Here is a 19716-nt window from a genome sequence, read left to right as displayed (position 1 = left end):
TCAATTAACACTTACATAATAATTAATATATAGTTTATTACTTGCATTATATATTTAATATATAATTTAATGCTTATATTATTGTTTTTTAATTATATACTTTTATAAATTTAATAATATTTCTTATTTTAATACTAATAATTAGAAAATTAATTTTATTTTCATTATTACAAAATAAAAGCGAAAGTCATGTGTATTTTTAGTAGTAAATTTTGAGTTAGAACTACGATGTAAAATTATAATTTATCAGTTAAATCGCTATTTTAATAAATTGCCATTTTAACTTTGATATTATTACTCTTTTTATATGAATGTTTTTATTGAAAATATTTAATAAAGACATTGTATTTAATGAATTTTATAAATACAATTAACAATTACATAATAGTTAATATATCGTTTATTACTTATATTGTATTTAATATATAATTTAATACTTACATTATATTTAATTAATTACTATATTAATTACATTAATAATCATATTATACTTAACTAGAAAAATATTAAAACAATACATACGTTTTGCATAGTATTTTAATTTTTGTTATATTAAAACTAATGAAAACTCATGTGCATTCATTTTTTTATAATAATAATAATAAATTATTATTGTTATTATCGTTATTGTGATTATAAATTAAATGTAAATAATTTTTATAATTTCATTGTATATATATTTTTATTTATTTTATAGGTAGTTTTTACAATTGAAAAGATGGTTAAGTTTTAATAAAATGGTCAAATTGAAAAAAAAACAATAAAAGAAACGGTAAATTTGATAAAATAATTAATTTAATTTCAAAAACATTATTTAATGGGTAAATTTAGAAAACAATTGTGAGCCAAAAAAAATCTTGTATACATAGATAAAATAATAATAATAATTCTTTATTTATGTCTATATCTACCTTTTTATTATTTCAAATATTAATTAACATATTTTGAAATAAGAAATAAGATTGTTTGTTGTAAAGATTCTGAGTTCATACTTGTAAATTTTTATCTCTGTTGTTTATTTTATCAATAAATTAACATATAGGTAACATATAAAACAAACAAACAAAACTAATAAAGTTGTAAAATATTTTTAGAAAATTATTTAAGTATATCACTTGAACGAAATAAAATATAAAAACCAAATAAACCAATAATAATTTAAATTTAAACATATACATTTCAATTTTTAAACATGTTTTGTAAAAAAATTATGATACCAAAAAGTTACATTTATGATATCGAGTTAAAAATATTAAAGATAAGCAATAAATAAAATTTGTCAAATGTGTCTGATAGAACAATTTAACTAATATATTATTGAAACCGAGTTAAAAATATTAAATATAAGCAATAAATTAAATTTGTCAAATGTGTATGATAAAACAGCTTAATTAGTTTATTATTGGAACCAAATCATAAAAAAATATAATTAAAAATATGATAAGAGAATTTTGAAATTTAACAAAACTTGTTATGAGATGTTAAATCATTGAAAAAAATTAAAATGGTTCTAGTGAAAAATATTGTTCAAATAAAACAAAATACAGTAAAATTAAAGATAATAAATGAATTAAGTTTTTATGTTACCCACGTGAGTATGGGTCTACACGAATAAAATTAAAAATAAAATTATATCATGTTGGAAAATGTTAACAATTAGTATAAATAATCAAATGTGTAAAGTGTAAACCGTTTGATTAAAAAAATTGGAAATACAATATTTTGAATATAAGTGTAAAAGGAATAAAATGTTTAATTAAGATTGTGTTGAGAGTAAAAGAAACTTGAAGAATTGATTGTAACATCCTCAAATATATATAACAACTTAATAAAGATTTCATCATTATAATAAAGAGAACAGTCAAAGTACAATAGTAGTTCCTTAATTGACATTATAGTCATCCACATAAAAAATGAAATTTAAAACTTTAACAGTTTAGAGTATTTCAAAATAACACCAACTTAAATTTAGAAATCCTAAAAAGACTATACTGCAGCATCAGCATTTTCCAACTCTTGCTCCAAGGGAACCTCTTCGACAACATCTGCTTCCATCCAAGTGGATGATCATCGCAAAGGAAAAACATACACAAGCAGCACACAACACAGAAGCAAGGGTGAGCTAGATAAACAAGCAATAAACATATAGTACAATCAATCAATGCCATAATGCCTAGTTACATATAAAATAACAATTAAAGCATACCCTTTAAACCATGACTCAAACACTCAACACAACTCATCCGGATTGGTATAACTGTCGAACTATTGGTCGTCTTCGCACTTGCATAGTTCAGCTGGCCCTCCCCAACACTATATGCAAGGTAAATCCCCCAATCTGTCTATGTCTAAACTCTAAGACTATAGACGAGGACCTCCTCTACTCTCACCACTCACATTGTTCTTCTCTATTTGAGCATGAACAATGCTTTGAGTGTAGGGATATACATATCAGTTCAAAGCTCCATACAGTTATACAGAACAACATTAAGATCCCGCACATCACTTTCAATCATCTCACCTTGAGATGTCCAATTCTCACTCAATTTCATCATTTCAATTTGCAGTCACATTATTTCAAGCCACACAATTCAAATATATGGACATACATACATCCTGGCAGTCAAACAACATCAAACAACTCAAACAGATGTGGAAAAATATGAAACTCACTGAACCAGGTCTCACAACGCACCAAGATGCAAGGCAAGACAGCAAAAATTTGCATAGCGCACCACCCTTGGTGCGCTGAGCGAATTTTCTTGACAAGGGGAGTGTTTTTCAGCTAAAATTCGCATAGTGCACAACCCTTGATGCGCTTAGCGAATTTTCTTGACAGGGGAACAGTTAAAATTCGCATAGCGCCCTAAATTCGCTATTCGAATTAATTTGGCTAATTTCCCAAGCTAGCAACAGTCGCAAAGCGACTACATTCGCTACGCGACTTACCAAACAGATAGCAACCTTCTCTAGTCTTTCGCACAGCGCACCAACTCGCTGTGTGAATGCTCAAACAGAGAGCACCTCTCTGTGAGGACTCGCTATGCGAAAACATTCGTTTAGCGAGTCTGCACAATCTGCAGAACGCAAATTTTGCAGAATTACCCACTTATCCACTCCTTACCACTTCTAGGCCTTTCTTCCAACTTTTAAGACTTCTAATTCATATTTTGTACCTAATTAAACTTGTCTAGATGATTATCAAGCGTTATTAACATGATTTTAAAGTGATCAATACCCAAGTTTTAACTTAAACTCCCATTTTTTATTAACCCAAGAACCCAATTTCAATTCGACCATGTTGAACATGACTTTTCTCAATTTTATGATCCTAACCTGTTCTAATTTACTCATCCTAGCTAGCCAAACTGCCCAATTGCACTCAGGACTACCTATGCTCAAATTCTTTATCTCAGTTCCTTTCAAAAGACTCAAAACAGTACTTCCTTAACTATTTACCCTTCTAACACGACTAACACATGATTTTCACCTCAACCACTCCTTACTAACCCAATTGGTCATCAGAGAAGAATCAAATGTCTGAACGCACCAATCTCACCTTCGACGCTATCACATATGACTAGTTACAACTAACTGGATCAGACCAGCTGCTCTATGATCAGGGATGTGCCAACTCAGATTTTTAAGATTCCTTTATCCTACCAACACAGTACTCTCAATAAGTCACAATTGATTTATCTAAGTCATCCAAACTGTCCTATGGTGTTATATACTTCAAATTACTTAACTTCAATACCTCACAGTAACCTAAAACAGTACCTGTGCACCTACTTACTAACCACATGACCAACATTACATACTCAAAGCCTCTCCAACAAAGCAAGTACAACCAACAAATATATCCAAGTCAAATCAAAATCATCAAACCATGGTTACACAAATTTCACATATTCAACAGGTGCAATTTAAAACATGCTCACCCCAAAATATAGTGTAACAGTAAACCACTCAAAATAAATTAAACAGGCCAATCATCCAGCTCCTAAAATATAACTAGCTCTTCTTACCTCAGAGTTGTATTACCAAGCTTACAAGGACGTCCCTTTTGGTATCTCACACGCGAACTCAATCCAAACCCTACAAACCACCAAAGTGGTGACAACAACAACTCTTAGAGCTTGATTTGGCAGAAACAGGAAAACGAAACCCACTAGTAACATACAACCAGTAATGTTGCATGCTTTAGGTTCGAAGACAGTGAAAGAGAAGGGAAAAACGACTTACCGGTCCAAACGAAAATACGATCGTTTCAAAAGGAAGCCTTCGGTGTGGTGAACGTCTGAGCACCTTCTAATCCAAGATTGAATGGTTCAGAGAGCTGGAAATTTAGGGAGAAGACAGAGAAGAGTTTAGGGCAAATAGTCTTAAAGAGAGAAGAGCTTAGAAAATGAAAAATTTTGAAGAACCCTTCCTAAGGTTAGGTTGACCTTAGTCTAATGGGCCTCGCTGCCCCACATAGAACCCAATGGCGTTAAACTTTTTCTGGCTCTTACATTTATGATTATTGTCAAAACCAAAACAAATTTGAATAATATTTATAGGATGAGTTTATTGGTTATCCATGTGTGTAAACTAGTGTATAAAAACAGGTATATGCAATTTATTGTTTTATAATAATTAGAAATAAAATATATAATTTTAGATTAATTACTACAATAATTATTATAACATGTTTTTAAAAATTGTAATTTTATAATTACATAATACACAACAAATTTCACTGTTTATTATATATAAATTAGTATATACTAAAAAGTGATTAAATAAGAGTTATATTTTTATTGATAGTTATGGATCTTAGAATATAATATGTGTAATAGCACGTTCCTTTTCTTTATCGCCATTTTAGTTGACTTTTTTTTAGTGATTAACGAGGATGATATATGTTGAATTGGAAATTGGATAATACTAATGTATTTTCTCAAAAATAATACAAAAAAAAAATACTTTTATTGAATGGAACATCTGGATCAGGAAAAAAAATTGGTTAAATAATGATTTTCTCATTAACTAAACATTTAATTTGTTGGAAGTTATTGTACATGATTGTTTACCTATTAATTTAGGATTTAAAATAAAAAAGTAGTTTTATGTTCTACTTGTTCTTTGATGTGAAAATAATGTTGAATAACTCTTTTACTTGTTTGTTGTTTTATTATTGTACGGTTGTATAAATTGTTGAAATAATTTTTTAAGAATTTACAGTTTTCATTTTTGAATTTAGTTTAATTTAAGAAGTATCTCGTAACATGACCTTATTTACAATAATACATTTTATATAATAAATTAATATTTAATAATATTGGGCCAGAAAATACCTTCACGTTACTTTGTAAAACAATTGATTTCTTACATATACATAGAAATTTATTAGAGGAGAAAACGTTAAGAATTAAACGAAAACGGAAAAGAAAAATTAAGATTTTTGTACTTAATTTTAAGAGTACAATTTATATGTATCTGTTTAGAATGCACTTGAATTATATTATTTGAAATACGTTTTTTGTGATTGAAACCTCTTACGAATAATAATTAATATGTCAAATAATTTAATGCTACTTGTTTAATATATTATAACTACATTTTTAGGAATAACATTTCAATATTTGTGTATATGTATTAATACCTTTAATTAATATATTTAATAAACAATTCGCATTAAATAAACGACTTAAAAATATTTAGTGGTATTTTTAAAACTATGCATCATATTTAATATTATCAGTTGTAAAATATTATTTAACAGTGCAAAACCGTATAAATAAAAGTTGTACAAATGATAATGCACAAACACATAAGACTAATATATAAGTATATTAGTACAGACAAATAACATATCATCAAAGAATAAAGAGATCCAGCGGTATTAAATTCTATATAATTTTAAGTCCAACCTTTAATTAAGTTTGTTACTAAATTTTATTTATTAGATATTGAATCGTGATTAAAACTCTGTTAGTTATAAGTTTATCTTAAAATTCATAAATAGATAGGTGTATATACTCGCGTTACACAGTTTAAATAAATATATTTAATATAACATAAGTTGATGAAGAGAAAAGTATGAATAAGTGTTTAATAATAATTTTCGACCTCTCACACAAAACAACAACTATTATATTACATCCATAAAACATGTACTAAATATAAAAAATTACATATACACACTAACAAAGCCAAAAATTTAAAAAAAATAAAGGAATGTACACAATAGAAACTAATCCTAACTATTGTAGTGCATCTCCATCACCATGTATTGAATTGATTAAAATGGTTGTCATCAGTTATTTTAATTATCTGGATGATGAGAAATTAAAATAGATTTTAATATCTAATTATTTTTCCTTTTATTACTTTTGAAATCAGTAAGTGTAACTGAAAATAAATATAAGTAATATTTTTTCTTATCATTTGGTGTTTTGAAAATTTTCAATGTTTAAATTAAAAAAAATATTTATGATCTTATTTGGAATAATATATTATATGTAATAATTTAAAATTGAATAATATTGGGTGATTGTGAAAACAACTTCTCATTACTTTGCAAAACAATTGATTTCTTACTTATACAGAGAAATTTATAAGACCAGGAAAAGTTAAGAATTAAACGAAAACGAAAAAAAAACATTAATATTTTTGTACTTAATTTTAAGTGTACAATTTATATGGATCAGGTTAGAATGCGATTGAATTGTATTATTTTGAACCAAGTTTTTTGTGATTAAAACCTCTTACGAATAATAATTAATATCTCAAATCCTTTAATGCTACATATTTAATACATTAACTATATTTTTAGGAATAACATTTCAATATTTGTACATACATGTATTAATACATTTAATTAATACATTTAATAAAAAATTCGCATTAAATAAATGACTGAAACATTTAGCGGTTTTTTTTTAAAACTATTTATGGATCACAATTAATGTTGTCAGCAACTCTTTATATTAGTATTCAATTGAAAATATTTAATAAATACCTTATATTCAATGATTTTACAGTTTAATACTTATATTTAATGGATTTCATTAAAACATCATTTAATATTTACACATATTTAATGATTTTATAGTTTAATTCTTATATTGAATGAATTGTATCATATTGAATATTATACTTTATATAACATTTAACCTCATGACAATGTTATTTTTAATCTTTTATATTCTGCAAACGTTAAATTCTAAAAACCTCATAATGATATTTTTGATTTTTTTTTGGAAAAAAAGAGTTTATTTAAGTTGTTTAGGGCTAAAACATTAACTATATCAACATAGTTAGTTGAAGTGTTCACAAGCAAAGTCTTAAAAATTTAATCTAACATTATATGTATTTTTAAATTGTTTATCATACTTTAGATTTTAAAAATATTCATTTTGAACTAATTCGTTAAATACGTGAAGAAAAAGCTACATCATTAAATAAAGTACACTAAATTATAAAATTATTTATAATTTGAGCTTTATATGAACACGAAGGGGTAAGAGATAAAAAGAAAAAGAAAAAGGAGAATTTTAAATATTTGAGCAATTAAATAAGAAAATAAAGAGGTACGTTTAGACGAACAAAAACCACTGCTCAACAGAAAGAGAGACAGCTGGCTATTACTGCTATTCTCTTATTTCTTACATTCATCTCTCATCTTCCTTCACTTTCCATCTTTCATTCAAATTCAATTCTCCTTCTCACAAGCCAGAAGAGCAAAACCAACAACAAGAACCAACATCTTTTTCAATCCACCTTTTTCATTATTTCATCTCTTCTTTTTCTTCTTCAGACAAGCATTTGCTTTTGGGTGGTAAGTTCTAACTATTTCCCACTTTTTTATTCCGGTAAAGTTGTTTGCTTTTCCCCCATTCTTTGCAGCTTCTCCGTTTCTTTTGTTGAGAAAGTGAGATGGGAACTGCGTTCATAGGCTTCAATGTGGTAATTTGGATGTGGGATCTCGTTTGACTTGGAATTCGTGCTGTTATCTTACCCCACATTTCTGCTTTACGAACTTTTACCATTTTAAACACTTTTTTCTTGTTTTGCATTTGGGACCCTTCTGTTGAGTTGACGTGTACCCAGTCATCCAAGTTTGAATTTTTTTTGACATTGGATAAATAAAGTTTTTTCCTTGCAATCATGGCACACCTACAAGGAGTTTAATCTAAACTTTTATTTTCTTTTTCTTTCTGGGGAGGGGTGTGAATGAAATTTTTTGGTTACCGTGCCTTTTTCTGGGTTTAGGATATACATTACTTTTCAGGAGGGCATTTGGATCTGGTAGAGCCTTTTGAGCCTGAAGATTCTTTTCTTTCTTTCACTTTCTCTCTCTCTCTTCAATTCATATGATTAGTTGGGACCTGCTTCTGTGTAAATTTTTGAATTTTTTTTCCACTGCTGTCACTGGGTTTTTTGCTTCTTCTTTTCTTTTGGTATTTAAATGCAAGTACCATCTAAGTTGGCGTCGTTTCTCTCAGGAATTGAGCACTGGCAGCTTAGCTTGTGTGTCTGGCATTAACATTGATGAGTAAAAATTATTTGTGAGATTTGAGATCTTTGAGTTGCGAAGATGGTGTGGCCAATTGCCTTTGAGCTTCTTAGCGAGGTCAACTTGTAAGGTGATGAGGTGGAGTTGCAGTGAGCTACATGTAGGAACAAGATGATTGAGCAATTCATCAATTTCGTTATTCGGCCTCCCAGGTATTAATTTTTGCTTCTCTGGTTGGTGGCATGGCACTATTCAAGTAAGCAGGTACTGTATGATGCCTATATGAAAGAGAATGTTAACTGTGCCATATTCATTAGGGCACTTTCTTTTCACAAGAGGATTCCTATTTTGTTCCCCACCCTAGTAATTACGTGTGTCCTGTACCTTTTTGTTTTTGTTTTCATGTTTATCTCTTGCCTTTGATCTCCACACCAGTTTTAACTAATATAGAATCGTATTAAATTTTCATGGCCATGTCATCTTAGTTGTTGATAATTTAGGGGGAAAGTACTTTATATGCATCAAAATCGTCTTTACCTTTTTTAATATGTTGGTTCTTTCCTTGATAAGCCATGCTCGAACAAGTAGTTTTTTTAATTTGATTTTAAATTTCAGTTAGGGTATTTTTGTTTATTGGTTAAAAGTTGTAAGTATTCGAATGTCTGTTTAACCCAATCCAGTTAGAAACATACTTCTCTGTTGAGATGCTTTGAAAGTTTTCAAACCTGTAAACCAAGCACACACTCAATCATCTTCAAACAACTGTCAGACAGGCTTCGTCGTAGATCTTATCAACTTTTTCTTTACTCCAGTAAATAACTATGAAAGTGCCCCTGCATCCGTATCCATTGCTCAACCTGTGATTATTTTTTCCAGCAAATTTAGTTACAACTGTATCTACTTTGTCAGGGCGGAGTATAATCCTGACCAGTACCTGTGGGAAAAAGAATTCACCCTTGCAAGTCGAACATACCAAAGGCAGGATTTGGAGGCAAGTATGGACATTATTAATTTGATGGTTTTTTGTAATTATCATCATCTGTATTTAGTTAAATCATGATTCCAATTATTTGCTTACTGATAGATTATCTGTTTTCCAATTCTGCAGCTCAAGAATGCCAGAGGCTATACCTTGAAGTGTAGCCACTATCTCCCATCTCCTTTCCCAGAAGATACTTCTCTTCCTTGTGTTATATATTGCCATGGAAACAGGTGTCTGTTATTTAAATGGCTCGTCTTGACGCTTTGAAAAAATTGTAAATTTAATTTTTTTAGCTATTCTATTATTCTCCCTTGTGATATATGTGTGCACATGTACAATTATGCAGTGGATGTAGGGCAGATGCCAATGAAGCTGCTGTAATTCTTCTTCCTTCAAATATTACTGTTTTTACCCTTGACTTCTCGGGTTCAGGCTTATCAGATGGAGAATATGTCAGTCTAGGCTGGCACGAAGTAAGTTATCTCTATATGCATGTTTTTATTTCTTTATTAATTTCTGTCTATTAACTTAAGTTTTTGCCTATCCCATCTTTTATGAAACCACTAATATGTGTCCATTCCTTTGTGTGGTAGAAAGATGATCTCAAGATGGTGGTGTCATATTTGAGAAGCAACAAACAAATATCTCGTATAGGTCTTTGGGGACGATCAATGGGTGCAGTTACTAGGTATTAAATCTCCCAACTAACTTGCTTGATGTTGATTTTTACAAGTATTTCTGCTCCATTAGTACTTTATAGTTTCTATGTGTATCCGTACAAAAAAAGGTCTTAGGTGGATGATTTTAATGTTTGTTCTAGTATAATTTGATGACCTAAGTTATACTTCTTCCTTGTATATCTGTTTGTGTGTGAACAAAACTGTTTAGGCCTTCCTATGGAAAGTCATTCTTTCAATTATCCATGTAAGGAGAATGCTAACAAATGTCTTTAGGACACTGGTGAAGAAATAAAAACTAAATTTTTTGTGGGAATATTATCAATGTACCTTAATCGTGATTACCAATACAAGTTTTTATTCATTAATTCTTAGTCAGTGTTTGTAGGACACTTGTTTGCAAGAACCGCCACCCTTTGAGAAATTGGGACAAAAAAGAGAAAAATAGCTGACCCCCCTTTTGGAATGCATATTTTTCATAATTTTGATGGCCAAGTTAGTGGGTTTTGTAGTATATCACATTCCCAACCTTACTCTATTAATGTCATTATGAGCTACCATTATGCACATATATCTACTTTCATTGACCGTTCACTTTTGCTTTGGTGTGATGCAGTCTTCTTTATGGAGCTGAAGATCCTTCTATTGCTGGAATGGTGTTGGATAGTGCCTTTTCAAATTTATATAATCTTATGATGGAGCTTGTGGATGTTTATAAAATTCGGCTTCCTAAATTCACTGTAATCTCTCTCTCTCTCTCTCTCTCTCTCTCTCTCTCTATATATATATATATATATATATATATATATATATATATATATATATTTGCCAACTCCCTTTGTAGTAAATGTTCAATCAATAGAGAAAAAAGGGACTCTATCTGGTCCCATCCAAAAAGTCACGCATGTAGTGATATGAATCTTTAGGGCATGATATCTGTTAGAGGTCTTTTAAAACTATTTGTAGTGGATGTAGTAAAATGGGTGGTCTATTGCTAGTGAAAGTTATTGAAAAAGTCCTTAAAGATGTTGCATTATTACAACTGCATCTAAAATCTAAATATGCTGTTCATTTGTACTAAAAAAATTGTTTTGCTGCTTTTCTTTTACATCCTTTTCCACTCATTTATTGGTTCTATATACCTCAAATTTCATTTAGATGGCTGAAGAAATTGATAGAATTTTGAACAGGCTCTTCTAATTTATAAATTGATTTGATTGACCTTCTTAAGCAACATGCAAGGTGACTTTCGATGCTGTACCTTAGATTAAAATTTTCCCCTTTTTTTTTGTTAACATAGATATTGTTGGAGATCCCACATTGACTAAAAATATGGTCAAATTATAATATAGGTGGAAGCAAATATCACCTTGCCAAGCTAGTTTTGTAGGTTGAGTTGGAGTTAAGTTCCACTTTCTTAATATGGTATCTAAGTCATTCAGAGTCAATTCTAGTTAAGCTATCATTCCACCACTAACATATTACCCCATTTTACTATGCTACAAATAATTTTAAAGACCTTTGATATCATGCCCTAAAGATGCATATCACTCTACATTCATGACTGGAATGGTTGCTCTACATGCAACTTTTTTAAGGGGATAATGTTTAGTTTGCTTGATTTACTTTCTTGCCAGTTGCTTTTCTTCTCCGAAACATTCAAGCAACATGGATGTAAAGCCTATAGCAGTGAACTATGTTTATTTCGTCTGATATTCTGCTGGATTTGCCTCAATTAGGTTAAAATGGCTGTGCAGTACATGCGGCGGGTTATTGAGAAGAAGGCGAAGTTTGATATCATGAACTTGAATTGTTTGCTGGTATGTATTAGTTGTGCAGTTCTGTTTTGTTTTTCAGAAGAATGGCAAGGCATATTTAGAGCCGTTCTACATTTTTTAATTATTAAAATTATTAATGTAATTTTGCAAACTCCATTAACCATGACAAGGATGCATTGACACTCCTTGTTTGAGGTGTTTGGTATTTTACACATCTCCCACATCGGCACCTCCCTTATATCCTTATGACATGTGTTAGGCAATCTAGTCTTCACTAGCTTCAATTAAAAATCTAACTTTTTATCAACTCAGTTAGATTCTTGAGCAGACACTTTGGTATGCATGGACACTTGCAAGGTCACTAGTACTATAATAAAAGTTTTCAATTTTTTATCTAACTTTTAGAAACAAATATAGCTTAAAATGTAATATAAAAATATTTGATGAGTCTTCTTGCAAGGCTTGTATATGTGTGTGGTGTCCCATTATCCTACATTTTGAACACTAGTCATGTTTTCTTATTTTTACCATGAAATTTGGGCATTACAGTTTTTATTTTCTGGCTAAACAAATTTTTAAGTAGAGTTATTTCCTTTCCTTGTCTGAGTTAATGTGTTTTAAATCCACAGGTTGCACCAAAGACATTCATTCCTGTTTTATTTGGACATGCAAGTGATGACAAATTCATTCAGCCCCACCATTCTGATCTCATCTCTGAATCCTATGCGGTATTGAATTATTCCAAATCTTTGAGAACAAAATATTTTGAAAGCAATTTGCACTTTTTCTTAATTTGCAGTCAAAACATATAACTTCGTTTCTGATTCTGTAGGGTGATAAAAATGTCATAAAATTTGATGGTGATCACAACTCCTCTCGGCCACAATTATTTTATGATTCAGTTTCCATTTTCTTCTACAATGTCCTTCGTCCTCCTAATCTTCCCAGAGGTCACAGTAAGCTTGAGAAATATTATGATTTGGGGAATTTGAAACTAGGTTCTGGTGTGGAGGAGGTAATTAGCATTTAGAATTTCATGTCTTGATCTCATGCTCAGTTAAATTCTGTCCTCTATATTTATTCCATACGAACACTGCTGCCTACTGGTCATTTTTGCTTTCTTCACTTCAAATGTAGAATGTTATAAAAATACCAACCAACTAAAATTGACTAATGAAATATAGCTGAATTTGTACATTATGGCCAGAGTGCAGCTTGTGGACTAATGAAATGACACATAAAAAGATGCAAATTACAACCCTTAACATTCCCATTTCCATCCCTAATAGATTAGGTAGTACATTTTCTTGACCTTAGTGCCAACCTTACTCAAATTGCTACGCTATAGCTTGCCTGAAACCTCTAAAACATGTTTAAGATATGTGGTGGGTCATTGTTAGCATTGATTGATTCGGGCCAACTTGATGGACCCAAGAATTCAAACCCAACCAGTTAAATTGTTTAAAATTTTCCTGTTAGATCGGGCCCTGCGGAACAGAACCAATCAAATTTGATCTTAATTAGTGAAAAGTCAGATTCACATTTTTGTATGCATGACTACACTTGCTCTATTATTAATATTTATATTTTAGTTTTTCTGCTAACTTACTAATACTAAGCGAATACATGAGTAAACCTGAGCCCCGTAATCAACATTTTGTGTCATTCCTCATTTGTGGGAGACTTTGTTTCCCAAGCCCCATATGGCAGACAATCACTTAACTCACTTGACCGCCAAACCCATAGCAGCTTTTGACAGTCTCTCCTTATGGTGGGCACTCTGACAATACCTGGCAATGGCATGAACTCCATCACAGTTTGAAAGGTTGAAACCTGTTTTTTTCTTTTTTCACTGTTTGGGCTTTTCTGCTTTCTTTTGTGGGTTCTTCGGTGGGAGACACCATCAACAACGGGAAATGTGTTAAACCCAAACATATATTTAAAAAATAAACCGAGTAGAAAAATGATAGGTTCATAGTAGGCTAAGTAAGCTTTATTCAAAAGCTGCTTGGGTAGTACCTACATTACTTGTTTTTAACTCTTTCATTTATCACAGTTGTATCACAAATTTACTCTATAAATATGACTACCTAAGCAAAAACTTTTCAAGCTCTCAAAATACCCTTTCTCTTTTTCTTTAATTTCTCAAGTTGGTATCAGAGTGGTACCTGCTTTGTCAATCCTTATCTTGTTTATGTTTGACTTAAGTTATCTTTTTTCTTTATATCATTGATCTAATGGATCTATCTGCAATTTTGTAATCCTTATATTTGTCTAGTTTTCCAGTCCCTAAACCCGCCTACATGTCTGATCCTTGAATCCAGTTTTGCCACATTTGCATCCTTTGCACTTTAATGTGCGCACACTCTGAATCTGATTATTATTTAGTGTGGAGAGACCGTATGACAAAAATAGTCAATTATCAGAAGTCAAACACACCATTAGGAATTTTAGGCAAAGCTTGCTTAAGTTGTACTTATTAATTTTGTTTGATAAAGTGTCCCCCACATGAGATCTTAGTGAGATAGAAGTTCCCTTATTTGATTGCTTCAAATATTGGGGAACTGATAAGAAATTGTTTCATCATTTTTGGATAAAGCTTATGCTAATATCATACGAAGATATTCTTAAATTTCACCTTCGTTTGCAAAATAATTTGTGTGTAATGTTGACCTTTTCGTATTTGTTGTTGTGTTCATATACTTGATTGTTCAAGAGGCTTTGAAAGTGTGGAATGGTGCACTTTATAAAATTTAAGAATCAATTGGGAGGATGGTTACTTTCAAATATTGTTTTCAAGAATCTGTTATTGACACTATTGTTAATTTAAGATTGGATGTATCAACCAGGTGGATTCAATATAGCTGATGTTTGGAAGTGAACTCAAATATGTAAGAACATTTGATATTGTTAGGCTGGAAGATGCAAATTATTAGGGTGTCCATCTAATGAAGATTTGAGGGGATAAAAATGTCAGTTTCTGGAACCATTTTGAGAGCATAAACATGATACCAAATTTATCTTACCCAACCTCAAACATATACTTTTAGCATGTATAGAATATTGAATGCATGTTCGATGAGAACTTGCTCAATAAAGGAAACGTGTGCAAGATTGAAAAGAAAATTGGGTATTAGTCAACATTAGAAGATAAGGTTAAATGTTCAAGATAATAGTTTGAGAAGCTTTATGGAAAATTTGATTAATTTTAATGCACAAAGTGCATCTCAATCATGGTATGTTAGATAAGTCAAGTGGGGAAGGAAGTAGGAACTATTAGAATTCCAAGTGAGTCTAAGTTGCACATTGGGTAGAAATGAAAAAGTAAAACACCATATAAGGATGAAAACCCAACCTATTGGGTAGAGAGTGGTTTCAATCCCTTGTATAGTTGGCCTCAAATCTCATTAGTGTTGTATATTTCCAATGAACATCCTCCTCTAAACCTCACACGAACAAGAGGTCAAAAGTACTCAAAATATTTTTCTTTTAAACGATTAGTCATTACTTTCATAAACTTTTTTGTTAAGATGATGGATTAATAAATTACTTTCTGCTGGAGCTTAACAAGTTTCAAAATGGAATGAATCTTAACATTAAGAAAAGTGAGCTGAACGTATTAAGCAAAACCACTTTATGATGGCAATGAAGATTTAGACTTGTTAAGTTGGAAGACTAATAAAAAGGATTTTCTGCACATGCACTCATGGCACAAGACGTATTTAGTATTCCAATCGCCACAGTAGCATTGGTGCACATGCTCTTAGTAGATGAAGAAGCTTTTTCTCACCGCAGAAGATACAAAAGTTTGAGGCACTGTTATTGAGGTTGACTGTCTTATTTGTCTTTTCCTATTACATGAAGATAATTTTTTATGGAACAACAATAACAATTCAATGTGCTATCAAGATTAATATAATTTTAAACCACATATTTCTGTATGTGGTGGCTTTACAGCCAGATGGGCCTTTTGGCCATCAGTCAGAGGTGACCCATCTGACAGCTCTTGCTGTCTTCTGCTGTCAAATGTCTTTTCACCTTCTGGAAATATTAACATATTATGTGGTTATGTATTGATGGTCATATGATTGAGCTTATATTATGTGAGCATTTTTTTGAAGAACAGGAACTAATTTGCTCTTGTTTTCATTCTAGAGCTTACTGTATGAGATTCTCTCTAGTCTGAGGTCGGCATCAACCAATGCTGCAAGTTCATCTTCTGTGCTTCCAGCAATTTCCACCACAAAATCAGTTACGGAACTTCTTTCGGACGTCGCACCAGTGACTGATGTAGTAGGGCCTGCTTATTACTTTTTCTTTAAACAAGATTTTGATGTTTAATTCATTCATCACTTGTAAATTTATAATGCAGGAATCCTTTTTTAGAGAAGATATTGTTGGCAATGGCGAAAGTGGCCGTGATGAACCCACGGATATGCAGGTGATCTTATCAAACACTGTCTCAGCAGTTAACAAAATGTTTCTGGGATATTTTTTTACCTCTAGGTTTCACCGTTGGAAACAAGTATTACATTTTAAGTCTACACATTGTGTGCTTCTTTTGGTGTGTTATATTTAAAAATATGTGTACTACAATATAGTTGTAAAAAACATGATTTCGAATAAAATTACTCTGTTTAGGCCAACCGTGTACTCAGTTGATTGACAATGTTCCAATAGTGTTCTATTCATTGGCTTAATTAACCCTGAGAGTCGTTAATTTTATCTATAATCCCTTCTTCGGGGTAATTTTTCTTTATTTATTATAAGATTTATTTAATTGTTTTTTTTAATAATTGAAAGGAATTTGATTTCCTTATACTTCAAAGATGAATTATGCAATGTAGTTAGTGACCTCATAATACCTGAGTACCCAGAAACCAATACTAATTATATTCATATTTGATGTCCTAATAGCACTCATTCGAGATTTTTAGTGCCAACAACTCCATTCTTGACGGACAAAATAATTAAAAAATGCTGATAAAGTCAAAATAACTCACGTATTAAGTAGTTTTAAACTGTTGTAGTTAAAAAAATGTCTCCAAAAATGCAACTTGATTGCAAAAAGGCAGGATTTTCAGCCTAATTATTACTGATCTTAAGTATTGTTTTAATGGGTGAATAATTTCATTAGGAGTAGAGTTTAGTACTAATTTGGTGTGCAGAGGAACTGTTACCACATTTTATAATTTTAGCAGCCTTTATTTTAAGTATGGGGCATGGTTGAATTTGATAGGATAAGCTAAATGGCGAGGGTGAAGATTGCTGTTCATATACTAGCTCAAATAGAGAAAGTTGGGGCAGATGTTCTTCTTTAGGAGGCAGTGATGAAGAATCTTGTGCAGATTTAAGGGCTGATGATACCCTCTCTCAGGTATGACATACATTGAAAATGATATTGAAAGTGACTGTGTGTACTATCGATTATATCAATCAGAACCACTTGTTCTGCAGTCTGTGGTTCATTTGCATGTCTATTCCATGTATATGTAATGTAATGATCTATAATCTATTCGTTGTCACTGACATGCTTCATTTATAAATAAACAATGTCAGAATAATGTGAAGGTGTTTGCAACACCTATGCGTGGCACTAAAGAGAAATCGTTGTACCCAAAAGATGACAAGAAGCACAAGAAGAACAAGAATAAGAAAAAGAAAGATGAAAGCGATGTAAAGAAGCCGAAGAGCGAGAGGTTTGAGAAGCTGGAAGCTCTAAGCAGACGCCTGCGGCATTGCCTTATGAAGGGATCAAACCATCGAAGGCACAAGTCCTCTTAGACTCACCTCTCTCACCCTTTTCTCTTTTGTATTATATTATCACCCATCCATCTTCTAATTCTAATGTTCTTTTAACATTAAATATTAGAATACTATTTGTAGGTAGTTCTAATGTTCTTTTAACTTTAGGAATTGCCTAACATTTGTTTCTCTTCAGCTTTGATTTCCCCACTGTGATTATTACTTGATATAAACATTATTACTTTTTGTAACTTTTCGAGTTATGAAAAAGAGTATCTCAGAAATCATGAATGGAGTGGTGGAAACTTCCAGCATTAGAGCTTGTTATGTTGTCCGATGAATGGCCTTACAGTTAACAACTTAGTTTGTTATAAGCAGTTAAATTGTCACTCTCTATAATTTGCTTATATACTACTTTTTTGTGATAATTTGTTAACACTGGAAAAATTTCTTATCAAGGCACACTTCCTAACATCTGCACAGGCACAGTTACTTTGACTAACATTACAAAAATTCGCGTTACGTGTATAACCCATCAGCCAAGTTCTTCTTGATGAATAGGTCTATTCCGATCACCCCAATTCACATTATAAATGTATCTTGACGGTTTCGGACGTGTATAGGTTCAATATATTTCAGACGAGTTTATGAATAATGCACCACGTTAGGATGCTTCTTAACTGTTTACAAATTTGACAGCATTTCAAAACGGAAGCCAAAAAGTAGTGATTTGATAGTCAAATATCTTAAAGCCAGAAAGATAACGATTTGATTCAGTTCGTGCCACAGACACCTTTATTATTCTTTGAAATGTTCAATAGATGCAACTGGAGAAAGATCCATATAGGAACAGATTCCAGAAGAAAAATGAATAACGAACCAGAGAAAACAAAAAAGTCATTTGAATAAAATAAACTTAAAAATGATTTTAAAATATAAAGAGTAAACTTTGTAAAATCACAAAGAATAAAACAAGTGAAAGAAAATGTACAAAAGATATGTTTTTGAAAATACAAAAGATAAACTATATAAAAATATGTACGGTAGAATTGCTAAAAATATAAATTAATATATGAACAAATTTATCTAATGTGTATTGTTAGACTAATAATCAGTTTATTTATAAACTTATATAATATGTGTTATTAGAGACTCGTCTAATTAGTATATGCACACACTCTTCTAATGTGTGTTGCGCTCGTCTATCTAGTATATGAACATACTAGTCCAATGTGTATTACAAAACTCATCTAATTAGATAATGAATAGATCTATCTGATATGTGTATGAACATACTCTTATAATATATTGTTAGACCTGTATAATAATTGTATAGATAAACTTTTCTAATATATATTGCAAAACTTATCTAATTAGTGTATTGACATATTCGTTTAATGTGTATTCTTAGACTTGTCAAACAAATGTATATAATGATTTGTCTAGTGTTTGTTATGATAGTTGTCTAATAAGTGTTTGGATAAACTCGTCTAATGTGTATTGCTAGATCTGACTAATGTTTTTGCCAATACTAGTTTAATTAGTATATGAACAAACTCATCTTATGTGTATTACAAAATTCATCTAATTGATGAATGGACACACTCATATCATGTGTATTAATAGACTCGTATAATTTGCGTATTGACATACTAGTCTAATGAATATTGTTAGACTTGTCTAATTAATATACGAATAACTCATCTAATGTGTATTACTAAACTCATATAATTAATACATTAATAGACTCATTCTACACTTATATTTGATAATGATTGATTTTTCGTGTTTTTATATGGATAACACACTATCATTTTGCATCCCCAACCATACATGTACAAAATGAACAAGAATGAGAGGGAAACATTTAAACAATTCAGAGAAGACAACCTTTTCTTTCAAATGTTAGGGTAAAGAAACACAATATCTTAAAAGAGTTACAATAAATTATGAAATCAAATGACAGGTAATTCATTCAATATTATATCTCATTAAGTCCAAACATCGTTTCAGTAAAATTAATGAAAAAAA

At 30.8% G+C, this 19716-nt stretch overlaps 1 protein-coding gene and 1 long non-coding RNA gene across 5 annotated transcripts; one reads left to right on the top strand and one right to left on the bottom strand.

Moving 5' to 3' along the window:
• Window positions 1-1865: 1865 nt before the first annotated feature.
• Window positions 1866-4423, bottom strand: LOC108342041 (uncharacterized). Its single transcript, XR_001833338.2, has 3 exons — window positions 4246-4423; window positions 4029-4098; window positions 1866-2045 (listed from the first exon to the last, which is right to left on the bottom strand). It is a non-coding gene; the product is annotated as an uncharacterized LOC108342041 (long non-coding RNA).
• Window positions 4424-7614: 3191 nt separating this feature from the next.
• Window positions 7615-17974, top strand: LOC108347993 (uncharacterized). 4 transcript variants are annotated; one of them, XM_017587485.2, is made up of 14 exons: window positions 7615-7825; window positions 8493-8715; window positions 9413-9494; window positions 9612-9715; window positions 9832-9958; window positions 10079-10173; window positions 10779-10902; window positions 11902-11982; window positions 12570-12668; window positions 12773-12955; window positions 16096-16233; window positions 16313-16381; window positions 17180-17317; window positions 17500-17974. In XM_017587485.2, exons 2-14 carry the CDS (start codon window positions 8675-8677, stop codon window positions 17722-17724), a joined length of 1506 nt encoding a protein of 501 aa, XP_017442974.1. In that variant the 5' UTR covers window positions 7615-7825; window positions 8493-8674; the 3' UTR covers window positions 17725-17974. The 4 variants fall into 4 exon arrangements, with proteins under 4 accessions (XP_017442974.1, XP_052727876.1, XP_017442983.1 ...); XM_052871916.1 differs by lacking the exon at window positions 7615-7825 and adding an exon at window positions 8149-8295 and having other exon boundaries at window positions 16096-16230; XM_017587494.2 differs by lacking the exon at window positions 7615-7825 and adding an exon at window positions 8149-8295.
• The last annotated feature ends 1742 nt before the right edge of the window (window positions 17975-19716 follow it).

Source organism: Vigna angularis, chromosome 1, assembly GCF_016808095.1.
Source record: "Vigna angularis cultivar LongXiaoDou No.4 chromosome 1, ASM1680809v1, whole genome shotgun sequence".
NCBI lineage: Eukaryota > Viridiplantae > Streptophyta > Magnoliopsida > Fabales > Fabaceae > Vigna > Vigna angularis.
This window is presented reverse-complemented; position numbering and strand designations above follow the sequence as displayed.

Excerpts from the sequence above, each read along its gene's own strand:
- LOC108347993 (XM_017587485.2), top strand. The coding sequence starts at position 8,675 with ATGATTGAGCAATTCATCAATTTCGTTATTCGGCCTCCCAG. Across the intron at positions 9,959-10,078 it reads TCAGTCTAGGCTGGCACGAA|AAAGATGATCTCAAGATGGT; the intron begins GTAAGTTATCTC and ends TTTGTGTGGTAG. Across the intron at positions 16,234-16,312 it reads TCGCACCAGTGACTGATGTA|GAATCCTTTTTTAGAGAAGA; the intron begins GTAGGGCCTGCT and ends TTTATAATGCAG.